This window comes from Phoca vitulina, unplaced genomic scaffold (assembly GCF_004348235.1).
Source record: "Phoca vitulina isolate PV1807 unplaced genomic scaffold, GSC_HSeal_1.0 scaffold22, whole genome shotgun sequence".
Taxonomy (NCBI): Eukaryota; Metazoa; Chordata; class Mammalia; order Carnivora; family Phocidae; genus Phoca; species Phoca vitulina.
The window spans coordinates 7,930,011-7,953,496 of NW_022589725.1; the positions used below are offsets into that span (position 1 = coordinate 7,930,011).

Here is a 23,486-nt window from a genome sequence, read left to right on the forward strand (position 1 = left end):
TGAATCACCATGGGGATATTTAGTGTTTCTTTATTCCACTTTGTGTGGATAGTTTTAAATTCTGTTGCAGAAGTATTAATGTGTCTGATTATAGAGTGCTGCCCCAGATCCTGCTGGAAGAGTTACATCACATATGGTGCATGCTCCAAATTACCTCTCATAAATTCTTAATTCTGAAGCCCATCAGCCCTGAGGGCTTTGGGTAAGGTATTGTGCACCCGGGCCACTATTATTACAATAGTACATAAACTGAGAGCTTACTACGTGTGAAGAATTTTGTCAAAGTGTCTTCCTAAATCCATTGCCCCGTTTCATGTTACAGTTCCCATTGGAAGTGGCTGAAGTAGATATCATGTATTCCCATTTTACAGTCAAGGAAACTGAGGCTCAGAAAAGTTATTTTCCCAAGGTCACACAGTAACAAGTGGCATGGCTGGTATCAGATCCCAGATCTATCTTCCTTCAAAGCTCGTGCTCTTCATGTCCATGTCCTGTCTCCCCGTTAGCCCTCAGGCAGTGCCCTTCTTAGATGATTAACTTTCAGACATGGCGTCCACTTCTGCAAGACTGCACCACAGTCTTCTCAGGGGGCTTTGGAGCTTCTCCTGGAGCCCCCTGAAGCCCCGTTTGGAGAAGATACCCAAGAGGTGCTGGGAGAAAAGCACTCACGTTGATGAAACGGATGTTGGAGTGTTTCAGTTCCAATTTCAGCTTACTGCGTGGAGAAAGAGAAGCATGGGTCACCCCAAGCCTGCTGCATCCTCGCAGTTACCCCAGTGGGGAGTACAGAGCTTATGGGCAAGGCCATTTCTGGGGGCTGGGCGCCCAAGGGTTCCTCTGCAATGGGGTGCTTGTGCATCTAAGGCTTTCAGCATGCACAGTGATTTAAGAAGAAGTGACATTGTTGCAACTTATGGTTGCTGAGCATCTTCAATAACTGAAATACATTAGAATGGTATAAATATTAACCGGAAAAAGTGGGATGCAAAAAGTCGTGCTCTGTACGTCCAGTGACGTAAAAGTGTATAAAAAAAGGCTGGAAGGAAACGTGAAACTATTAGTGGTGATAGTCTCTATGTGGCAGGGTTATGAGGGATTTTTTTTAAATACTTTTGCAATTTCTATGCCATGAGCACGCATTATTTGCATAATGTGGGAATAGACAATAACAATGGGAGGGAGAGCCCCTGAGTGATGCTGGCAAACAGCTGGAGGGAAGGAAGGCGGAGTGACTCAGGGGACCTCTGGTGTTGTCCCTATGGAAGCCAAACCTGAATCCCCCCCACTGATCCTCTTGGCTGCTGGCCTGGCTCCCTTGTTCAGGAATTCTAACTGCCCTGGACCGATCTTTTGCTCTCTGCTCATGGGGCAGAGTAGTTTTGCTAATTCCTTGAGAAGACCACCTTGTGAGGTCCCCCTACGTCCTCCTCATTTTGCTGTCTCTCCACAGTCCAAGCTCTCTACTGTCCTCTCAGATACTGCAGACCCCCCAAGCCAGGCTGAGGCATAAACTCAAATTCTGGGACCTCCAGAAAATGCCCACAAGCTCACCATTAGCTTCTCTTTTTAAAGATCTCTTAAGGAGATGTTCATTTTAATGGAGTCAGTGCACTCTCTCGGCCAACAGGTATCTAACCCTGAGGCCAGGAATTAGTTCCTCTAATTCCTCTGCACCCACTGCACCTGTTCTCAGCCGGGGGCAGCACCCAGAGTGGGTGAGACATGGGGCACAGATGAGGGCCCCAGAGAAGGACAGCCCCTGCTGGCGGTATAATCCCTCCTGCCCACTGGCTCCCTGGTTGAGTGAGTATGTGCCGACTGGGTGTCTGGGCAGCAAGGAGTGGCTTGGGGGGCACCTTTAATCCTCCATCTAAAATCTCCTCCCTTTCTGATATGCAGTACTGACAGGTTTTTCTCAATCTTATATGTCCTCGCAAAGCCCCACGTCTTCCAACCAAATTATGGCTCCTCAGTAATCCCTTTGCAGAAATTCATCTGCTCCACTGGGGCATTGTCAATATGCCTTTCCAAAGGGGCATCCAGATTAGAGGATAAGCCAGCCCCAGTGGAGATCTCTGTCCCCAAGGGTCAATGCCAACCTTATCAGAGAACAGGCTAGCTGCTCTGGTCGCTGCTGGGTTATCCCCAACCTACCCCATTTCCTCCCCTCGCCCGTGGCCTCTTACCTTCCTGGGGTCACTGAACCAACAATCCTGTCGGAGTTCACATTGATGGTGGCGGAGACGTTTGTTGTCTAGAAAAGCAAAAGGGGATAACCCAGACTCTCAGGGGACGTAGAAATCTTGTTGGCTCCCAGTCCAGGAGACAGATCTTCAGAAATAGAAACCATGGCCAGATGTGGGACATGTGGGTGAAAAGCAGCTACCCAAGGATTGTGGGCTGAGGATGTGGGATGTTGGTCGCTCCACAGCTAACTTTAGGAAAGGTGAGCTAAGGTTTTAGAGGTTATAATGGAAGCATCAAGAAGGGCAAATAAGCTCAAGCTAAGGACACAGAGCATTCGAATAGGGAGGCCGTCCACCAGTAAACATGACTGAGCTTTGAAGCATGCTACTAAGAGAAGTACAGAGAGTCCCTGAGCCTTAGGGAACTTTAAAGACACCACCAATTGACAGCTGGGTGTGAGGATGAAGCCTGGCCTGTCGAGGGGTGGGGTTGAACCAGATGATTGAGTTTGGGGAATTTCCAGACATTATGTCTTTGAGTACTTTTTCCAGCCACTCCCAGTTTCTCCCCGCCTGAGACTCTGAGGACAGGAAGATGAGATCTTTTGCTGTGGTCCCATCGAGTCCCTGAGGCTCTGTTCATTTTTTCAGGCTATGCATTCAGATTGGATAATTTCTTTTGTTCTGTATCTTAATTCATTTGTTCTTTTCTCTGTTCCACTGACACCCCCAGCCGGGACGTTGGGGCATGTTGTTACAGCCTCATGCCAGTGTAAGTCTCGGATCCCCAGTCAGGCTTTACTGGCCTGGGTGGGGTTAGGGCCATAGCTTTTTCTCTAGTGTTTGGCTTTAGTAGCACAGTTATTGATTGTCTACAAGTTTTCTATCTTACGAGGTTGCCCCTTTTTTGGTCCTTTGGCTAGAGAGAGGAGGATGTTATTGGGGCTCTTTTTTGTTCATGCCTGTTGGTGTTTCTGGGTTGCCCCAAATTGGAATATGCAAGGCGAAAAGAAACCCCAGGGAGCTCATCATCATGTTATTCCTTAGATCCGGAGGCCCCTGGCTGATCTACCTTTTTCTCTCTGCCTTTCAGAGTTTTCTTGTTTATTTTATACATAATGTTTAAGGTTTTGGGTTGTACTCAGCAGGAGTAGGGAGGGAAAGGGACATCTACTCTATCTTCCCAGAGGAGGAAGTGTTTTGCCCATTTTGAAATTAGATTGTCTTTTTTATGACTGAGTTGTAAGAGTTCTTTATATATTCTGGATGCACGTCCCTCCTCATATATACGATTTGCAAATATTTTCTCTCATTCTGTGGGTTGTCTTTTCACTTTCTTAAATTATGTCTTTTGAAGCATGAAGTTTTTAACTTTGGTGACGTCCAATTTATCCATTTTTAATTTTTTTGTTCATGCTTTTGAGTTGTATCTAAGAAGGCTTTGCCTAACCCAAGGTCATGAAGATTTAGTACTGTGTTTTTTTCTGAGAGTTTTGTGGTTTTAGCTCTCACATCTGGGTCTTGGGTCCACTTGGAGTCAATTTTTGTGTATGTGTAAGGAAGGGGTCTGGTTTCATTCTTTTGCATGTGGATATCCAGTTGCCCCAGCACCATTTCTTTTTTTTTTTAATTTTTTTTATTGTTATGTTAATCCCCATACATTACATCATTAGTTTTAGATATAGTGTTCCATGATTCATTGTTTGTGCATAACACCCAGTGCTCCATGCAGAACGTGCCCTCCTCAATACCCATCACCAGGCTAACCCATCCTCCCACCCCCCTCCCCTCTAGAACCCTCAGTTTGTTTTTCAGAGTCCATCGTCTCTCATGGTTCTTCTCCCCCTCCAATTTCCCCCCCTTCATTCTTCCCCTCCTGCTATATTCTTCTTCTTCTTTTTTTCTTTCTTAACATATATTGCATTATTTGTTTCAGAGGTACAGATCTGAGATTCAACAGTCTTGCACAATTCACAGCGCTTACCAGAACACATACCCTCCCTAGTGTCCATCACCCAGTCACCCCATCCCTCCCACCCCACCCCCCACTCCAGCAACCCTCAGTTTGTTTCCTGAGATTAAGAATTCCTCATATCAGTGAGGTCATATGATACATGTCTTTCTCTGTTTGACTTATTTCGCTCAGCATAATACCCTCCAGTTCCATCCACGTCGTTGCAAATGGCAAGATCTTATTCCTTTTGATGGCTGCATAATATTCCATTGTATATATATACCACATCTTCTTTACCCAATCATCTGTTGATGGACATCTTGGCTCTTTCCACAGTTTGGCTATTGTGGACATGCCCCAGCACCATTTCTTAAAAGCTTGTTCTTCCCCACTGAATTGTCTTGGTCCCTTTGTTGAAAATCAGTTGACTATAAATATGGCGATTTATTCCTGGGTTCTCAATTCTAGTCCGTTGATCTGTATACCTATCCTTGCACCAGTACCACACTATCTTGATTATTATAGCCTTATAGTAAGATTTGAAACAGGGAACTATGAGTTCTACAATTCATTTTTTTTTTTCAAGATTGTTTTGGCTATTCTGGGTCCCATGAATTTACATATAAATTTTAGGATCGGCTTGTCAAAAAAACCAGCTGGAATTTCGAGAGGGATTGTGTTGAATGTGTAAGTCAGTTTGGAGTGTATTGCTGTCATAAGAGTTCTTTACATGTTATACCTTCTTTAAAAAGGTAATTTAATGATTTTATTTATAACAATTTCAGAAGAGTTATGCTTTAGATTAAACACATTTTTATAGCAAATGTAACAGTGAATAAGCTAAAATCGTCCAACTTAGTTGGAGTGAATGACTTTTAAGGTTTCTTGCAACTCTGACAGTGTATGATTTGATTAAGTATGCTCTTGGGAAGCCTGGCTGTTCTTGCCAGGAATGCAAGTTTCCCTCACTCTGCGGGCAGGCAGAAGTAGTCTCCAGCATCATCAGTCTCCCACTCCTTCAGTGGAGAGAGGGGCTTACCCAATGGCAGATGTAACCCAGAGATCAGACTTACCACCCTGAGCTGGAAGAGTGGCTTGCGGTCAGAGGAGGTGGGCAGGAGAGCAAAGACCTGGATGTCTATCACCGGCGTGAGGGTCACACTCCCAGGGGTGAACGTCAGGAATGGAGCTGATTCGGGTGACGTTTCAAGCTCTAGCTCCATATTGGGGTACAACCTGGCCAGCTGGAGAAAGAGGGCAGAGGCTCAGGGGAGGGCAGGAGAAAAGTCTCTGCACAGCTCACTGATGTGCAACTACAATCTCCACATTTGGTCTAGGTCAAGTTCTCTGTTATGAGTGTTCAGAGGTCTTACCTGAGGAATGATGGCCCGGAATGAACTGGTGTGCAGGTGGATTGGAGAGTCCCGGGGAATCTGCAGTAGAAGCAAGAGGCTACTTGAGATGTGGGGGACATGGTAGCTAGAGATGTGGACTTTGAGGTCAGACAGCTTGGGTTCAAATCCTACTCTCGCCATTTTTTAGCTGACTCCTTGTTGGCAAGCTTTGTTAGGTTCTGCATCTATAAAATGGGGATGATAATCATAGCGCTCACCATGCAGCATGGGCAAGGATTGAATGAGACAGTGCATGGGTAAAGCGCTAAGCGCAGTGCCTGGAATCTCAGTAAATACTTAGTTACTGTCTGTTTTTGCTATTTATTATTTCTTAGGATGCTCCCCTCAAGAGCCAGTGAGAGCTCATAACCACCACAACCTGGATTGAATCTACTTCCAGATATGGCTGCCCCCCAAACCTTTTCTCACCCTCTTTCCTGGTGCTGCTCTCTACCCGCCCCTCTGACTTGCTGACCTCCCAGCTTGGCGAGCCCTGCCTGCACCTGCACACAGCCCACCTTCCTTGATCTCTCCTCCCTCAAGATCCCCTCTTTACCTGGGCTGCTCCTATAGTGCTTGGCTGTGGGGGTGCGTGGCTCAGACCTCCCTTCAGGGGGTCCCCTGCGAGAAGGGCAGTTGGCTGAAAGCCATTCATGCTGGGGCCTCGCTCTCCCAGACAGCCCCCAGTGCCTGACCGAGCACAGCCGGGGTGTAGCGCTGGAGAATTTTGTCAGATCACGGGCAGGATCAAGACTATGAGCCAAACTGAAAGTCACAAGCCTTCATTCACTTATTGTGATAGTGTAAGCAAGAGGCTAAACAGGAAAGGGTACCGGCCCCCGCTACTCCGTTTCCCCTGTGGCCTGGCACCCGTGACGTCAGATGCATCAGCAGAGGGGAGGAGGGTGGTCACCATATTGCCAGAGGAGCCCCAAAGAAAAGGCTCCTGCTGTTTTATGGACTCAGGGGGAGGAGGGGGAGGAGGGCTAGTAGAATAGGATTGAGTACCGAGTCAGACTGGAGAAAGCTGTCCTCCAGGCCCCAGCAAGGGGGTCTCAGCAGAGGCACCAGAGCAGTCTCATCTGGGGACCCCCCACTAGCCCCATCCATAAGGAGGCCTCTGAACGAGGTGTCTAGGCTTGGCATGCAGATAAGCCTAAGAGCACCGCCAGCCCCAGCCTGAGGAGGCGATGGGGCGGAGGCTTGAGTCCTTGACCACAGATCCCTCCAGACACTGCCGAGTACTGGCCTGGCAGCAAGTCTAGTCCGGGAGGACCCGCCAGGTCAAGGCTTCGCAATTGCCTGTGGTCAGGCTGGAAAGATCACGCACGGGATTTTAGCCTGGGCCGGGCTCGTCCAATTTCTGCCTGCTCTGGAGCTCCTCTGAGCAGCAGGCTCTGCTCTGTGCCCTCCCTCAGCTGAGCGGAGCCTTCTCAGACCTGCGGGGCGGCTCTTCTACCCAGTGTGCTTGCCTTCCCTCTCCTCCACGGTTTCAGGACTCCCCTCCCACTCCTCCTTCCTCTCCCCTTTATCCTTCGCGGGTGCTCCCGTACTCCATCTCTTCCAAGTCTAGTGCCGTCGTGGCATCTGCTGCTTGGAAGACCTGATGTGATACCGCAGAACCTGTTGTAGTTTTTTAATGTATTGCCGATAATAGCTAATACGCATCATGCATCAGACACCAAGCTCTCATCAGACAATCTCTCACACGATCCCTGGGGACTAGGCACTGTTGAGATCCACATGCACAGCCTGGATTTGAACCCATATTTGTCAGGCTTCAGATTATACATTCTTTCCCTGGCTCCTGAAAACCCCCAAGCTTGGTCTACAGTCCGGCCTGACGCTCTCTCCTGGGATTCCACCAACCCCCCCCCCCCCCAGCCTTCTCCCTCCCCTACTCACGTGGCGGTTTTGGATGGTGAAGTTCATGCGCCCAGCCTGGTGGTAAACCCGGCTGGCTGTGTTGAAGACATATTCAGAGACAGCAAAGTAGACCATGTGGTCGTGTTTCTCGGGCAGCCTGATGGGCGGAGCATCGAAGGGGGCTGGGGAGTGCCAGTTTTGGCCAAAGAATTCACCCTGGAGACAGAAGGACACATCACCCACCCAAGGTTCCTACCAGAGAGGGTACCAAGAAGAGACGTCCAGGGGAAGCCTGGGGGAGCCTCCTGTGCCCTGCATGGTGGTCCGGGTGGTGGTTCCTCTCTAGAATGTGGGCCTGGGGCCCACTTCTGGTCCCACAACATTTAGACCCTGACAGCTGCCTGAAAACCCCCATCACAGCGTCGGCTGGGGAGGTACATGTTGTGCTCTCCAGGGCTCAGGATGTGGCCTGGTGGTGGAAAGCATGGACTCTAGAGATTAACTGTCACTTCCTAGCTCTGGGACTTTGAGCAGGTCCCTAGCTCCCTCGTGCCTCAACCTCTTCATCTGCAGAATGAGGATGATGCTAATGGCTTCTATTTCATAGAGGTGGCATAAAATTTATATAAGTGAACGTTTGTACAGATACTCAGCATCTGGCACATAGTAAGAAGCATATAAGTGTTCGCTAAGTAAATAAAATTGGAGGAAGATGGCATTCCCGGACCTGCTCAGTCCCCAGGGAACTGTGGAAGAGACTGGAATAAAGAGGGGGCATATTAGTTTCCTATTGCTGCTGTGGACACTGGCCAGGGATGGGAACTTAGGGGCAGATGGATTAGAGAAGGAGGGTAGGAGCCAACTCTGGGAGGTAGTACTGATTTTCTGCCAGTCTTTAGCTCTAAGTTCCTTTCTCCACAGAAACTTACCTTGAAGGGTGTGTCTAGGACTTGAGAAGTCACTTGGGGAGCACCTACTAAACTGTAGTCAATGCTGGCAACCTGATCAATCATTGAGATAACTGTGGAACAGGAAAGAGAAGTGTTATGAATAGAGTAGTCAAACACAGTTGAGTGAGTTGTGCACTGCACAATTCCTGGGCTCTCCTTTCACATGGACTGTTGTCTTTGGAGAATGGAAATGGGGCTGGGGCTCATCTATGGTACCTTCAGTCACAAAGAGAGTGCTGTATTCATCCACTCATTCATTCAATATCTACTGAACACCTGCTATATGCCAGGCACAATGCAAAGGGCTGATGAAACAGCTGAGTGAGATAGTCAGAATCCCTGTCCTTTGACAGTCCAGGGTGTGGGGGATGGGGAGGAAAGGGAAAGACAATCAAATACTTGAGCAAATTAATGTAAAATAGCAACTCTATTAGGTAGCATAAATCCATAGGATGATGTCAACCATATAACAGGGGGTGGGGAATGCAACCTGATTCAGACAGGGAGTCAGAGGAAGTGTTGTTTGGGCTGTGATCTGAAGGATGATCTGAAGGAGGAGTGGGTGTTGACTGGGTGAAGGGTGGTGGATGTGGGGGAAGGACATTCCTGGCAGAGAGAATGACATGTGTAAAGATCTTGTAGCTTAAGACCATACTAGAAGCATAGAGGGTGTATTAGAGGAATTAGCAATATTGGAGGCCTATAGGGACTCTGTGGCTGGCCACATTGCCAGACCATGCAAGGCCTTGTCACTCGAAGCGGGGCTCAGTGTCCTGAGAGTCAGAGGAGTCTTCGATGGGTTCCACGAACAGGGGGAGACCTGACCTGATGTGTGATTGTAAAAGGTCCCTGTGGCAGCCAGAGGGACAGGGCTGGGAGGATCCTCGGCCTTATGCAGGGATTTCAGAGCATCCCTGTTTTGTTAAAGCAGCCAGGAAAGAGCCAACACGTGCTTCTCCCATGTGCTTGTCATCCTCTGTCCACCTCGAGCTCCCAGCATGTTTCCGAGTCACGACGCTCAGTCGCCTTACTCCCGTACCTCCAGAACAGACCCCCAAGAGAGGTGGTCACCCCAAATCCAGCTCCGTAGGATGGAGAAGTACTCCATGGGGAAAGTTCTCCTGGGGCTCTTGAGAGGATGGTGGTGATGGGTCTGGGGGTAGCAGGTGTCATGGCAACTGATGGCACCCAGAGAAAGGAGGGGGCCTCCAAACCTGGCAGACTCCGGAGATAGGGCTCCAGGTGAGAGGTGGTTGACTTCCTGACCATTTCGCAGATCTGCCGAAAGTGGGGGACAAAGTCAGGTGAGTTCCCCTCTCCCTCTCTCCTGGGCCCTGCCCCTCCCCCACCGCCCTCCAGGAAACCTGGCTTTGCTCCTCACCCTGTAGGCGGGTGTGTGAGGGGTGGAAGAGCACGTCGAAAGGGAGAAGAGGCCACGACCTCCGTCAACACACAGCGCTTGGTCACTGTCCCATTTGGGCTGGGCCACATACATGGGCCCAGCTTAGGTGCCTAGACTTTTCTGGAACCCACATTAAAGGTGAATGGTGGCCAAGTTGGCACTGCTCTGGGGTCTGCTATTGTCATGGTCCTCAGTTCAATATCTTGGCAGCTAAGTGGCAAGAAGTATAGCACATAAACACATTTATTAGAGGGCCTAGGGGCAAAGCAGGAGAGTTTCCAGGTGTAGGAGGCAGCTCTTGAACCAGAGGCCCCATCACCCCCTTCCTCAGCCCCTTCTCCTTTTCCTGTTCAGGCTCCTGGCTATCTGGGAATACGGGATCCTAAGGAGCGTGGTGCCTGGTCTACAGGCACTACTGACTAGGGCCACCAGAGGGCCCCAAAACAAAGCCAGAAGGACCGTTCTCGGGAGAATCCCATTCCTCAGCCGGCCACCAACCTGCTTTTCTGTACATCAAGAGTTCTGGCTTGGGAGATCCCAGAAGTCCCCTGTCTTGTGATTTCCTAACTTCAGCTATTCCTATACCATCTCTATGACTTTACCTTTCTCACCTATTCACTTACTTACCAACTATTTAACATCCAGTGGCCTTTTAAAAATCACATTCATTTAATAAAAAATACAGGAACTTGGGGCGCCTGGGTGGCTCAGTCGTTAAGCGTCTGCCTTTGGCTCAGGTCATGATCCCAGGGTCCTGGGATCGAGCCCCGCATCGGGCTCCCTGCTCTACGGGAAGCCTGCTTCTCCCCCTCCTGCTCCCCCTGCTTGTGTTCCCTCTCTGGCTGTCTCTCTCTGTGTCAAATAAATAAAATCTTTAAAAAAAATTAAAAAAAAATACAGGAACTTTATATCACTTGTCAATGGAAAACTGGCATCCCTTGGCATAAACACGATATAACTGGGGGTAAAAAGAATACAAGAGACTGAAAAAGCGTCCTGGAAGCCAGACTAGATAGGGTTGCCTAGTTGGATAATGCCCCTTTTTTGTTAAAAGTGTTTAGGATACATCGGCCCCAAACTGAAACTTCCCAAACTGAAAAAGAAAGAGAAAAAGGACTGCAAAGGTGATGGCTTGTTCATTCTGTCATTCTGCATGATGCAGCACCAAAGCTCCACATCACTTAAAATCAACACTTCTTTTGGGGGAAGCTTCCCCACTTTGGGAACCAATGTTTTGTGCAAACACCAAGCCAGCCTGTGTCAGGTGGGCCTGACCTGGCCTCTCCTGGGGCACAAGGTAAGGGCAGCGCCACCCAGGCCGCCAGCCCTTCGGGGGCCTGACTTCATCAGCCCAAGTCCCCTGGTCAGAGGTCCTTCTCTCTTCATAGCCCTCTTCGCACTCTCAGCCCCGTGAGGGCCACAGTCAGTGCCCCCATCCCCTGAAACTGACAACTCCTCGGGCTCAGCCTCTCTGACACGCACCCCATCCCCCCATGGACACAAGGTATCCAGAGTTTTCTGGACCATGTTTCCTATATTTGTAGGGCAGAGACCACAGTTTGCCTCTGGCCTCAACCTGTTGCCCAGGGCTACTGGGGCATAAATGACAACGCAAATAACCTCGCACCATTGACTCTGTCCTTCCTCTGTATGAGGCACTCGTCAGTGCCTGTGTGTATGATGTCATACAGTCCTCCCAACAGCCCTGCAGGGTAGGTGCCGTCGTTCTTCCTGTTCTACAGACAAGAATCCCAAGGCTCATAGAGGGTAAGCCAGTTAATCACGGCATCACAGCCAGCAAAGGGGCAGAGCTGAGATTTAAACCCATGACAGCAGAGCCCATGTGGGCAAGAGCGAAGATTCTAGGAGGTGAAATGCGGTGAAGAAATGACTCTGCAGTACTGGTGAGTACTCTGAGCACAGCTTGTGTGCCAGGTGCTGCTAAGTGGTTATCGCATCAAATCCTTGCCAGCCCCCTTCAAGGTAGGGGTCCTTGTCCCCATTTTACAAATGAGTAGAGTGAGGCTCCAGGGGGTCCATCAGTGTGCCCAAAGATACACACCAGGTAAATGAAAGAGGCACTCTTTGCCTCTAAGCCTTTTTCCAGAGGTAAGAGGCCAGCCCCACTATTGTTCTCAGTATGGTGCATTTTGGGGGGGGGTCAGTCTTATTTAAGAAATATTTTCCTCTCCTCAAAGTGAGAAAGATATCCTAGATTTTCTCCTAAGAAGTTTTGGATTTGTTTCGGCATTTAAATCCTTAGACCACCTGGACTTGATTTTGTGTATGGTGTGAGGGAAGGATCCAAAGTCACTTCTCTGCATCTCTGTAACATTATCTACAACTAGATATCAAACACTCTGCCAGTTCCAAATGCCAGTTTAGCATATGTGGTCATACAAACTTGGGAAAGCCTTGAAGTGGGCCTTTGCACCATGAATGAAGCAAGTTTTACTAAGCAAATTCAATTGACAGTGTACTGAAGAGACAAGGCTGTTTCCAAATATCAAATATGTACATGCCAATGATCCTTGTATTAATCACAAATCTACTTATCCTTTTGTTTACCTTTTGTTCCAAGATATTTTTGAAATTATTTTCAATTCTTTCATGGAAGAGGTTCAGGATCCAGCTGGAAGAAAGAGGAAAGAGGATCAGGATCCACTTTATGATTAACTAGGGCTCCCAAAGGGAGGGCTACCCAGGGATCTGACCTTCCCCCATGTTATCCCACGAAGGGACCCAACCAGATGGGGAACTCTCGTATGCTGTTAGTGGGAATGTCAATTGGTGCAGCCAGTATGGAAAACAGTGTGGAGGATCCTCAATAAATTAAAAATAAAACTACCATATGATCCAGCAATTCTACTTCTGGGTAGCTATTAGAAGAAAATGAAAATGTTAATTTGAAAAGATCTCTGCAACTCCATGTTCACTGCAACATTATTTATTATAGCCAAGATATGGAAACAACCTAAGTCTTCATCAATGGATGAAAGGATAAAGAAAATGTGGTACACACACACACACACACACACACACACACACACACACACACACAGAGGAATATTAGACAGCCATAAAAAAGGATATCTTACCATTTGCAACAACATGGATGGGCCTTGAGGCCATTATGCTAAATGAAATAAGTCAGACAGAGGAAGACAAATATCACATGATCTCACTTATATGTGGAGTCTAAAAAAACCCCACAACAACCAAGCTCATAGATACAGAGAACACATTGGTGGTTGCAGGGGCAGGGGCCGGAATGGGTGAAGGAGGTCAAAAGGTACAAACTTCTAGTTATACATAAATAAGTCCTGGGGATGGGATATACAACCTGGTGACTACAGTTAATAATACTGTATTGCATATTTGGAAGTTGCTAAGAGTAGATCTTAAAATGTTCTCATCACAATAAACAAATTTTGTAACTATGCATGATGACAGATGTTATTTTTATTTTTTTGACAGAGAGAGACACAGCGAGAGAGGGAACACAAACAGGGGGAGTGGGAGAGGGAGAAGCAGGCTTCCCGCCGAGCCAGGAGCCCGATGCGGGGCTCGATCCCAGGACCCTGCGATCATGACCTGAGCCGAAGGCAGACGCTTAACGACTGAGCCACCCAGGCGCCCCTGGTGAGAGATGTTAATGCGACTTACTGTGGTTGATCATTTCACAGTATCTACAAGTGTCCCATCATTGTGTCGTATACCTGAAACTACTGTGGTGCTGTATGTCATTTATACCTCATTAAAGAGAAAGAAGCGGAGTCAGGCCTATTCTTTATAACCTACAAAATCCACAGAACAACCTCCCTGGCAGTTTAGCAAGTAGTCACTCACTCATTCATTCAACAAACATTTACTGAGCTCCTCCAACCAGCTGAGCACTGAGTTAGGTGTTGAGGGGACACTGGTGAATAAGCTCATGGAGCGCATGATGTGAGTCTAACCCACTTCAGGTAAAGCTGCCCTCAGAAGCTCTTCCCCACCACAGATAGCGCTCGGTGAGAATCGTGGCCCAGAACAGACATCGCACACTGTGTTCTCAACTGGGGTGAGGGTAAGAGGTTGTGGAAAATAAGTGAACTAAGTTAGTGGAATTACGTCTGGTAAAATTTTCTTCTCCCACAAATTTTTCTTTACCATTCCATACTTGCTGATTGAGGGATGTGCATTATAAATGTATGTATATTATAAATACATGCAGTAAAATTGGACACAAGTATTTTCTGGGGTTCTGCAGAAAACATCTTGAACTTTCCAGGGTTCTGTGCCCTGAGTCAGCCCAAGACTCATAGACTGGCTGAATGTTGGACCCTGGGTGGGTCTGAATGACCCCGACTTTAGAGACCATGGCTGGAGTCCCTGACAGCTGTTGGTGGGGGTGTCGCTTCTAGAAAAGTCTGTCCCCTCCAACATCTCTGGGTACCCTTCCAACATTGAGCTGAAGTAGAACAGATTGAAGCAGTAGGAAACTTTCCATGGATCACAGGCTACATGAAGTCACCCTGGCCCCATTCCTCCGCTTATTGCCCAAATTCAGTCCAATCTCCTAAATGTGCCTCAGGCACTTCCCCCCACCTCTGCTGCCATCACCTGCCCCTGGAGCATCATCATGTCTCGCCTGGACAACTGCCTTTCCCCTCTTGGGTCTCCCTCCACTCACTCTGCCCTGCTCTAATCTCCTCTAAAGGAAGTGATCTTTTACTGGAGCCAATCTGATTATATCCCTGCCTTTCTTAGAATCCTCCAGTGGCTTCCCCCTGCCTCACTTCAGGATAAAGACTAGAGTTTGGCTCCTGACTATTCTCTTCACTTTTTCTAATTAATCACCACCCCGTCAGGTACATTGACTTCTGCTTGCTTCCTGGGAAGCCCAGGCTTTTCATGCCTCAGGATCTTTGCACATGCTTCTTCCTCCACCAGAGAAGCTCTCCCCTCCTCCTCTTGTGCTAAAATTCAAGGCTCATTTCAAATATCCTTTCCTTGAAGAAACTGTCTCTGCTCCAAATGTTAGGTAAACCCTCTACATTCATAACATCTGGACTCTCTCCTTATAAGCATGTTATCACAACTATGTTGAAGATAATTAAATATATCTTCCCATACTTTATGTCTCCTTCCCCCACTAGAATATACATTGCACCAAGGTAGGGACCCTGTCTCTTTTGCATCACCTTATATTCCTAGCATTTAGCTCAGGATCTGACAAATAATAGGCATCAATAAATATTTGTTAACTGAATGGCTAAGGCTAGCAATTCCCTATTTTGGTCAGGACCCTGGGTGTTCATGCTTCTGTGTCCATAGCAATAGCTCCCAACTATGCGGCTATCACCACCCTAACAAACTAGCGAAAATGTTTTTCTGGCTCCCGCTGTGTCCATTTCCACTGTCTCTCTGTGTGTGTATGTGTATTACCCACACAGAATTTCATGGCTTTGCTTCTGAGAAATGGGGCATTACGCTCACCCAGTTAAAACAGCACAGTGGTTTCAAGCTATCCAGTCTCCACTAGAAGTTTCCTTTTCCAAATGGCAGCCTTGAGTTCAAAGGCTCTAGTGTTGTGCAGAAAACATTTGTCAGTTGAGTAAATGCGCAGCTAAGTCTCTGGGTTCCCCAGAATATAAATTCCCCTGAAACTGACAGGATTAGAGGACCCCACCTTTCTGCTGACATTTCTCCCCCCAACACGGTCACCCAGCAAATACATGTCCAGCAAAGAGGCAATTGGCTATTTGTTCTATTTGCCCCCCGCCCCCCCCGCTGAGAGTAGGGAGCTATCACCACCCCAGGAAGGGCAAAGGGAGAGGGAGAGAGCGAATCTCCAGCAGACTCTGTGCTGAGCGCTGAGCCTGACATGGGGCTCGATGCAGGACTCAATCTCACAACCCTCAGATCATGACCTGAGCTGAAAACAAAAAACAAGAGCCGGATGCTCAACCGACAGAGCCACGCAGGTGCCCCAGCGGACTTTTTCTTAAAGGGCCAGACAGTCAATATTTTGGGCTCTGCAGACCACATGGTCTCTGTTGTAGCTACCCCACTCTGCTGTTGTAGACTAAAGCAGCCGCAGACGGCATGTGAGAAGATGAGCGTGGCCATGCTCCAATGACTTTATTTATGAAAACAGGACACAGACTGGTTTGGCCTGTAGGCCTTTAGTTGGCTGACCTCTGATCTTCATGCATCTTAAATCTTGCTCTTATGCCCCATCAGGAGCATCCCTGGGTGAGCTGGATGCTGAGGCGTCTCTGACAATCTCCAGGAAGTGCATGGAGTCGCTTACCTTAGCTGTCCGGAAATGTCAACACTGATGTGGCCAATGGAGTTGCGGCAGCGGGACACGGAGGCAGTGGGCCGTCCAGACTGGTCCTTGCCCAAGTTCAGAGAGACTGAGATGGAAATGCCATCCACATTCACATCGAAAGTACCATCTAGGGTGCTGGTTGGGAGTTATGGGAAGCAAATGGTGTATAATCAGTCACCTCCCGGAAGAGAAGCCAAAAGACCAGTCCCCGGTTCCCTACTAACTAGCTGTGTATCCTAACTGAGCCTCTACTTTGCAGCCAGCATTTATTAAGCATCTGCTGTATACCAGAAAAGCAAACTGCTAAATGCCTTACATCTGTTATTTTACTTAATCCACAGCTGCATCAATGAGGTGGGTTATTATTAATCCTATTTTACAGATAAATAAATGGAGGCGTGGAGATGGTCAGATTTCGTTCCTTTGTAGATTGATTGAGAGACATCCTAACCCAAGTACTACTCACATGAAAGCCTTTTTCACCTTCCAGTTCCCACTGACAAACACGTAGTTATTGGACAGGGAGGCTCTGACCCCCTGCCTTGGGCGTAGCCTCAAATCCGAGTTCCTGAGCTCAAAGTAATGGATCTTCAGTCTGGGGAAGGAAAGCAGAATATCAAACCCAGAAAAGCCAGGCTCATATTAGTCCTCCGAGCGAACTCTCTGGCTCTAGAGTTGTTAGTGACTTTCTGTTGTTGCTAATTTCTGGGCTGCTTCAGTGTTCGCTATTTGGCTTTTTGGTTGTTCTAACACCTTTCAGGAAGATTCCCTGTATTAGATTCCCCCCACTGAAATTCCTTGTGTGGATTCTGCTTTTTTGGCTGGTCCGTGATGGGTATAGTCACCGTGCCTGGTACACTCATCTACATCAGCCCCTCCTTGTGGCCATTTGAGTTTGTTGCATCAACCCTCATTAGTTCACTCAACAAACATCCATTGAGATCCTGCCCTTGAAGAGCTCACAGCTGGTGGTAGACCTGGACGTGTTAACAAACCACCGTGGCCTAATGTGAAAACCAGAAGCAAGGGATGCTCTAGGGCTGTGGGAAGGGCCCTTGACCTCTAAGTGGCATGGCCTGGGTATTGTGTGTGTGTGTGTGTGTGTGTGTGTGTGCAAATTTAAAGTAGCTCTTTTTTGCTCACTGCCTTCAGGAAATTATCCTGAGAGACTTTGGGAGGATTCCAAGAGGGAGCCTTTTCTATCAGGGATGAATAAATGATCCCCAAAAACCTATTATGGACCCTTAGGGGCTTGGGGAAGAAAAATCCATGCAATCAAGGAATGGCTAAAGAAAGAGTAAGGTGTGAGGACTCTAAGATTGACTGTGTAAAAGCTACAGGGAGATTAAGGTCAGTTAAGCCTTATGCGGAGGGAGATGAGGAGCTGGGACTGGTTCACCAGGACCAGGAGGCCAGCTGCTTTATTCCTCACTAGGGTTATGTGTGGATGCTATCCTCAAGAAGCAGTATGCAAATAAAGTACGTACAGGTTCCAGAAAAACTTAAAAGTCCTTCATTACAGACCCTTAAAAGGCTTTGGAGGGATGGATAGTGTATCTCAAGCAGGTCCCTCATCTGACCAATCAGGAGAGTAGCCAGGGGTCTCTGGCAGAGCAAAAATCTAGGGCTAGTTTCTGCAGGACTGACCTCAGGGCCTGTGAATGGTTTCTAAGGCTCTCCCTCCCATCCTGATGATTCAAGAAACATATAGCACCTTCCAGAAGCCCCACAAGAGCTGGTCATGATCCTTTTGCCTTCAATCCAGGTGATGATTCCATGTTTATCCCCCTCCCCCAGGAACCCAGGCCCCCATTCTGCCTCCTCCACTGCCCCTATGGTGGAGAATAGAGATCTTACCTGTAAAAGTCATAGCTCACACTTTTAATCCAGCCGACTTTGAAGCTTCCTGAGAAATCAGGCAACTTGATTGTGGACAGCTCCTTCTTCAGGATGGCTACTCCGAATCGGCGGGCTGAGGGGAAATAGTGGGAGGCAGCTCATGCCGTGGGAGGCAGCCAAGCCCAACAGTCGAGTGGCCGGGCTTTGAAATCACATGGACTGGGATTGAATGTAGGACTTGCCATTTCCTCTTGGTGTGCTCCCAAGCAAGACTCTTAAACTCCTTGAGCCTCACGTCCCCCCAACTGTACAATGGTCATAGTGATGATACCAACCAGAGCGTGAGAATTAAATTAGATCATGAACTCAAAGTGCCAGGTAAATGGCAGGCATTATTTATCTACTCGACAAGATCGTGGAAGCAATGATACAATACGGTGAGGCTCTTGAGGACGCATTCCCTGCAGCATGGTCAAACCTTCGGGTTTTTCACTGTTGCCAGGGCCATATGTTCACAATGCAGATTCCCAAGCCTAGCTTCAGTTGACAGGAGACGGATATTTGGAATCTGTATTTTAACTTATGTCCCGGCAATTCCAGGGTGGTCCACGGACCCCCTGGGGAAAACGCTGGTCTGGTCCCGTCCCTCACCTCTGATACTCAAGACGAGGAAACTGCAGCCCAGAGGGGGACATATCCAAGGCTTCTGAGCCAGGCAGGGGCAGAATCCCAGCCTGTGGTCCCTTGTCCTGGTTACCACACCACTCTGGTGGGTAACAGTGGACACCAGAGAAATGGCTGACACCCGCCCCCCCTTACCATATTCCAGGCCTTTTCTGGTGATTCTGGCCACGAACCCAGGACTGGATGCCCCTTCTTTGAACCCAGAGACCTCTGCCAGCAGCAATAGGGCGACTACCACACAGTATGGTCTGGCCATCATCCTGTCCTCAGCAACGTCCTGGGCAGAGGTTGCTCTCTGTAGGAGCCTCCCTTGCTGAAGGTGGCAGCAGGGCCGGGGAGCTTATAAAGCCAGTGGCCAGATGAGGAACTGAGCCCGTTGGGAGAGAGGGCGGGGAGGTTCTAGGCTTTGAGGCAGCCCAATTTTCAGCAACTTGAGATGGGGAGAAGGTTGCTTGTGAAATTGTTGGTGGTTTTATTTCTGGCCTGAGGGTAGCGGAAGTGGGGCCACCACGCCCAAGCTCTTCCTCTTCCAAGCTCTGCTGCTCGGTGCTGCCCCGGGAGCCTCCCCGCAACACCTCTTTCTAGCGGAACACCTCCATTCACTCCCCACTATCTACAGACTGAAATGTAAACATCCAGCGTGGCAGCCGCGGCCGCCACAACCTGGCTCTGACGCACCTCTCCAGCCGGACCTGCCACCGGCCCAGGTCCGGCTGAGCTCGCACTCTGGCTCCCCTGGAACCCGCCGGTCCCCACTTACACCGTGCAAGACCATCAAGACCATGTGCAAGTCAGCCCACACGGCCTGACAAATGGATTCTGCAACTCTCGGCTCCGGACGGCTCTGCGTTTTTTTCTCTTGCCTACGTTGTTTTAAATCAACTTTATTAAGGTATAATGTGTATGCAATAAAATGCAGACATTTTAAAGTGTACAGTTCAAGGAGTTTTGACACATGTATATATCCGTGTAGCCACATTGTCATCAGGATAAAAACATTCGCATCACCCCCAGAATCTCCCTCGTGCCTCTTCCCAGCCGATCTCTGATCCCACCTCCTACCCCGAAAACCACTGACCTGCTTTCTGGGACCATCCACTCATTTCGCCTGTTCTAGAACTTCGTGCGAATGGAACCATACAGCGCCCGTCCTGACCGTGATGGCTGCCTTCTTTCACGCAGCATTATGTTTTTGAGATGAATCCATGGTATTTTATGTGTCAATAATTCACTCCTGTCTATTGTAGAGCAGTGTTCCACACAGCCGCTGGATCGATCCTTTTATTGTATTGCATCATATCTTTAATTTTCTTCAGATAGGAAATACATTCACGATGCTCAACAGTCAATCCATGTAACGAGACGTACAGCGAGCAGTCTGGCTCTCAACCCTCTTTTGCATCCTGCCAGCTTCAATCTCCTCCGACTCAAATCAACATGAGATTCCACTGGGGTAAGACATCCAAGGTGCTTTGACAGCTTACATCCTAGGGCCCACGGGAGCCCGGAGAGGGAACAATCAAGACAGGAGAGGCGCTTGGTCTGGGTTTCGAAGTACTTGCAGGAGTTTGGCAAATAGTCACAGAGAGGAAAGGTATCCTGGACAGAGGGAACAGCATGAGGCAGGGCACGGAAGCCTGAGGCAGGCTTGCACATTCCGGAAGGCTCGGGGAACTGTAGGGTGAGGGGCAGGAATGGACTAGAGCGTGGTCCAAGAGTAGGCACAAACATGGGCGGAATCTCCTCTTGAAGGGCCTGGATAGCCAGTCCTGGATAGCACCCCTGAACATGAACATGGAAGAATTTTCATTTGCCCATCATTGATAATCTCTATGTTGTGTTAAATCCTCCTTTTCCCCTGGATGGGGCTCCTTTCATGACATCTCAGTCATGATTCAAACATTTCCATCATGTTCAGTTTAATTTAAGACTTGGTCCTGTCCGTGTCAACCTGAATCTCATATTCTTTTTTTTTTTTTTTTTTTTTAAGATTTTATTTATTTATTTGACAGAGAGAGAGAGAGAGCGAAAGAGGGAACACAAGCAGGGGGACTGGGAGAGGGAGAAGCAGGCTTCCCACCGAGCAGGGAGCCCGATGCGGGGCTCGATCCCAGGACCCTGGGATCATGACCTGAGCCGAAGGCAGACGCTTAACGACTGAGCCACCCAGGCGCCCCTGAATCTCATATTCTACCACATAGTGTTCTCTCTCTGCCCCATGCAGGCGTCTGGAGGCTCTCACAGCTTGGAGCAGGCAAGCACGTATGTGCCCGTGCATGCACATACATGTCCACATGTATGTTGGTACATGAGCATGTGTGCATGTGAGTGTATCCGTGCGTGTGTGTGCATGTGCTTCCATGGGTATGCTTGTGTGCACGTGTGTGTGCATGTAGGACTGGTTTTCTCTTCACCCACCCCTCCCTCTTCCCTGCTCTGACCTGTAAGGGAGGAGGGAGGGGCTACCGTTGGGCATTGGAAGTCCTCTTTGTGTATCTCAGGGGTGGTGAGGTGGCCCATGCTGAGGCTCATCAGCACTGACCAAGCTTGATACCCGTCAGCTCAGGGTGGGTAAACCGAGGCCCCTAGGGCCCTGTTAGGGAGGGGCTCAATTCCAAGCAGCTGTTCCAGGCAAGAATCAAGCCTTGGGAGAATTGTCCTCTACTTGTGCCTCCCAATATGTCCTTGACCCTAGGCCTGTGGCCAGAGTTGAGTCTAGTTTCACTTCCCTTTGGAAGATGAGACATCATAGGGATGGTCCTTGCCTCTTCTTTGCTTGTCGCAGAGCCTACATTTCTAGGAGTGGTTCTCCTGGGGGCCCCTTTGTCTCAGTTTTGTTCAGCGGAAGAGTCAAGAATCTTTTCCTCTCTCCCATCAGATGGTCCAGAGAAGGGATGGTAGAGGGTCTTTGTTGACAACCTCCTGGAAATAGTTTAATCAGGAGTCTGGCCAGCTCAGGTTTGGGTTCTGCCCAGAGCTCCACCAGCAACCGGAGGATGGAGAAGACCTACATTAAGGATGCCCATGGGGTTGTACTCCAGGATGGTTTGGGGGACAGAACATACTGCCCGTGTCAGTTTGCCCGGCCGCACGAGCTGGCAGGATTCAATAACAAAGATTTATTTTCTCACAGTTCCAGGGGCTTGATGTCTGAGATTGAGGTAGCAGGGGCACTGGGTCCTTCTCAGGGTTGTGAGGGAGATCTGCTCCAGTCCTCTCCCCTCACTTTCGGGGCTCTCTGCCAATCTTTGGGATTCTGTGGCTGGTAAACCTGTCACTCTGAATTCTGCCTTCATTGTCCATGGCGTTCTCCCTGTGCACGTGGCTGTCTCCAAATTCCTCTCTTTCATAAGGACACCAGTCCTGTTGGATCAGAGGCCCACCTTAACGACCCATCTTAACTAATTACCTCTGCAATGACCCTATTTCCAAGCAACATCACATTCTGAGGTACTGGGGGCTAGGATTTCAACATATGAATTTGGGGGAGCACAATCCAACTCACAACAGTGTCCCATCAACTGTAAGGAGTGAGGATAGCAGTTCAAGCCTTGGGGATGCTGAAATTTGCATCAAGGTCCTACGTGACTGTCCCTCCATAAGCTTGTATGCTCCAAATGGGCATAATGCTACCGACCTTGCAGGATTTTTGTGGGAATTAAATAAGATAACATTTGGGAAGGCACTGAGTGTCTGGTACCTGCTGAGCCTAGGCAGTGAAGTCATCTGCATTGGGGACCATCCCCTGAGCTGGCCTTCTGAGACATCTCATCTTGGCAGAGATGCAAAACCAGCAGCAGAGAAAACCTAATTGTGGCTTTCACTTCTCCTTTGGGCAAAACTTGAGGTCATGGCTAGGAGATTGGGAATTCATGCGTCAGAACTCCAGGGTTAAAGACCCGCAAAAGCTCTCTGCTGAAGATGTGACTTTGAGACATTTTTAGGGGCACTACCCTCTTCATCAGAACCTCCCAGGCATCCTGCACACATCTGACTTAGGGTGCCCTCTGCTACCTCATCCTGGGACTGGTCTCCTCACTGCCTACCACCGAAATCCTTCTTCTTCCAAGGAGAGGGAGTTCACGCCACCCTGTGAAAACCCAGGGGTGGCCTAGCCTTGGCATTTTTCTTCTCCCCCTCGGTGGGACCACTTGACCTCTCTGATGGGTGCACCCCAGGCCTGCACAGACCTTGACCTGAAGCAAGGGTGTTGTGTCTGTCATTGGTCCTTTATTGGGGCTCAATCCCACCCCTCACCTTCTTCCAGGACTGGGCTGAAGTTCTAGCTTACTGATAATATTTTTTTTTAAGATTTTATTTATTTATTTATTTATTTGAGAGAGAGAGTGTGTATGTGTGCACAGGGTGTGAGGAGGGGGAGGGACTAAGGGGAGGGAGAGGGAGAGAACCCTAAGCAGACTTGGTGCTGAGCTCAGAGCCCCACTGGGGCTCGATCTCACGACCCTGACCGAGTGGAATCACCCAGGCACCCCTGATTACAAAACATCTTTATAGGCAGTATCTATACATGATAAAAATGGTACAAATGGTACAAAAGGGTGATATTAGCTCTTCCTTCCACCACTGTCCCCAGGCCTCCAGCTTTCTGCCCCAGAGGCAGTGTCTTTCTCATCTTTACAGAAGTACTTTGTGACAACAGAAGCGCACACGATAACACGGGTTCCTACATCTTACTTTCTGCACGTCATAGACCTTGGAGGGAGGGCGGAGCAGCCGCAGACTATGAGCAGCACGTGGTCGCTCAGGCACCCCCACAGCTGTCCACCTCCTGTCCCATAGGACATCCCTGGGCTCAGCCAGGCGGGGGCTGGGGCCCTGGGACCGATGAGGGGTGTCCAGCTGCACCGCTGCAGGGGCCCACAGTGACCCGC

At 48.9% G+C, this 23,486-nt stretch overlaps 1 protein-coding gene across 1 annotated transcript; it reads right to left on the bottom strand.

The window, feature by feature from the left end:
* Positions 1-540: 540 nt before the first annotated feature.
* LOC116641918 (lipopolysaccharide-binding protein-like) lies at positions 541-18,878 on the bottom strand. The gene is made up of 12 exons (XM_032419930.1): positions 18,730-18,878; positions 17,929-18,043; positions 16,538-16,666; positions 16,051-16,206; positions 12,321-12,384; positions 11,380-11,488; positions 8,330-8,421; positions 7,440-7,616; positions 5,514-5,573; positions 5,214-5,384; positions 2,187-2,254; positions 541-715 (listed from the first exon to the last, which is right to left on the bottom strand). The coding sequence occupies exons 1-12, from the start codon at positions 18,851-18,853 to the stop codon at positions 541-543; spliced, it is 1,440 nt and encodes a 479-aa protein (XP_032275821.1). The 5' UTR covers positions 18,854-18,878.
* Positions 18,879-23,486: the final 4,608 nt, after the last annotated feature.

Excerpts from the sequence above, each read along its gene's own strand:
- LOC116641918 (XM_032419930.1), bottom strand. The coding sequence starts at position 18,853 with ATGATGGCCAGACCATACTGTGTGGTAGTCGCCCTATTGCTGCTGGCA. Across the intron at positions 18,044-18,729 it reads CAGAAAAGGCCTGGAATATG|CCCGCCGATTCGGAGTAGCC; the intron begins GTAAGGGGGGGC and ends ATTTCCCCTCAG. Across the intron at positions 16,667-17,928 it reads GTGAGCTATGACTTTTACAG|ACTGAAGATCCATTACTTTG; the intron begins GTAAGATCTCTA and ends TTCCTTCCCCAG.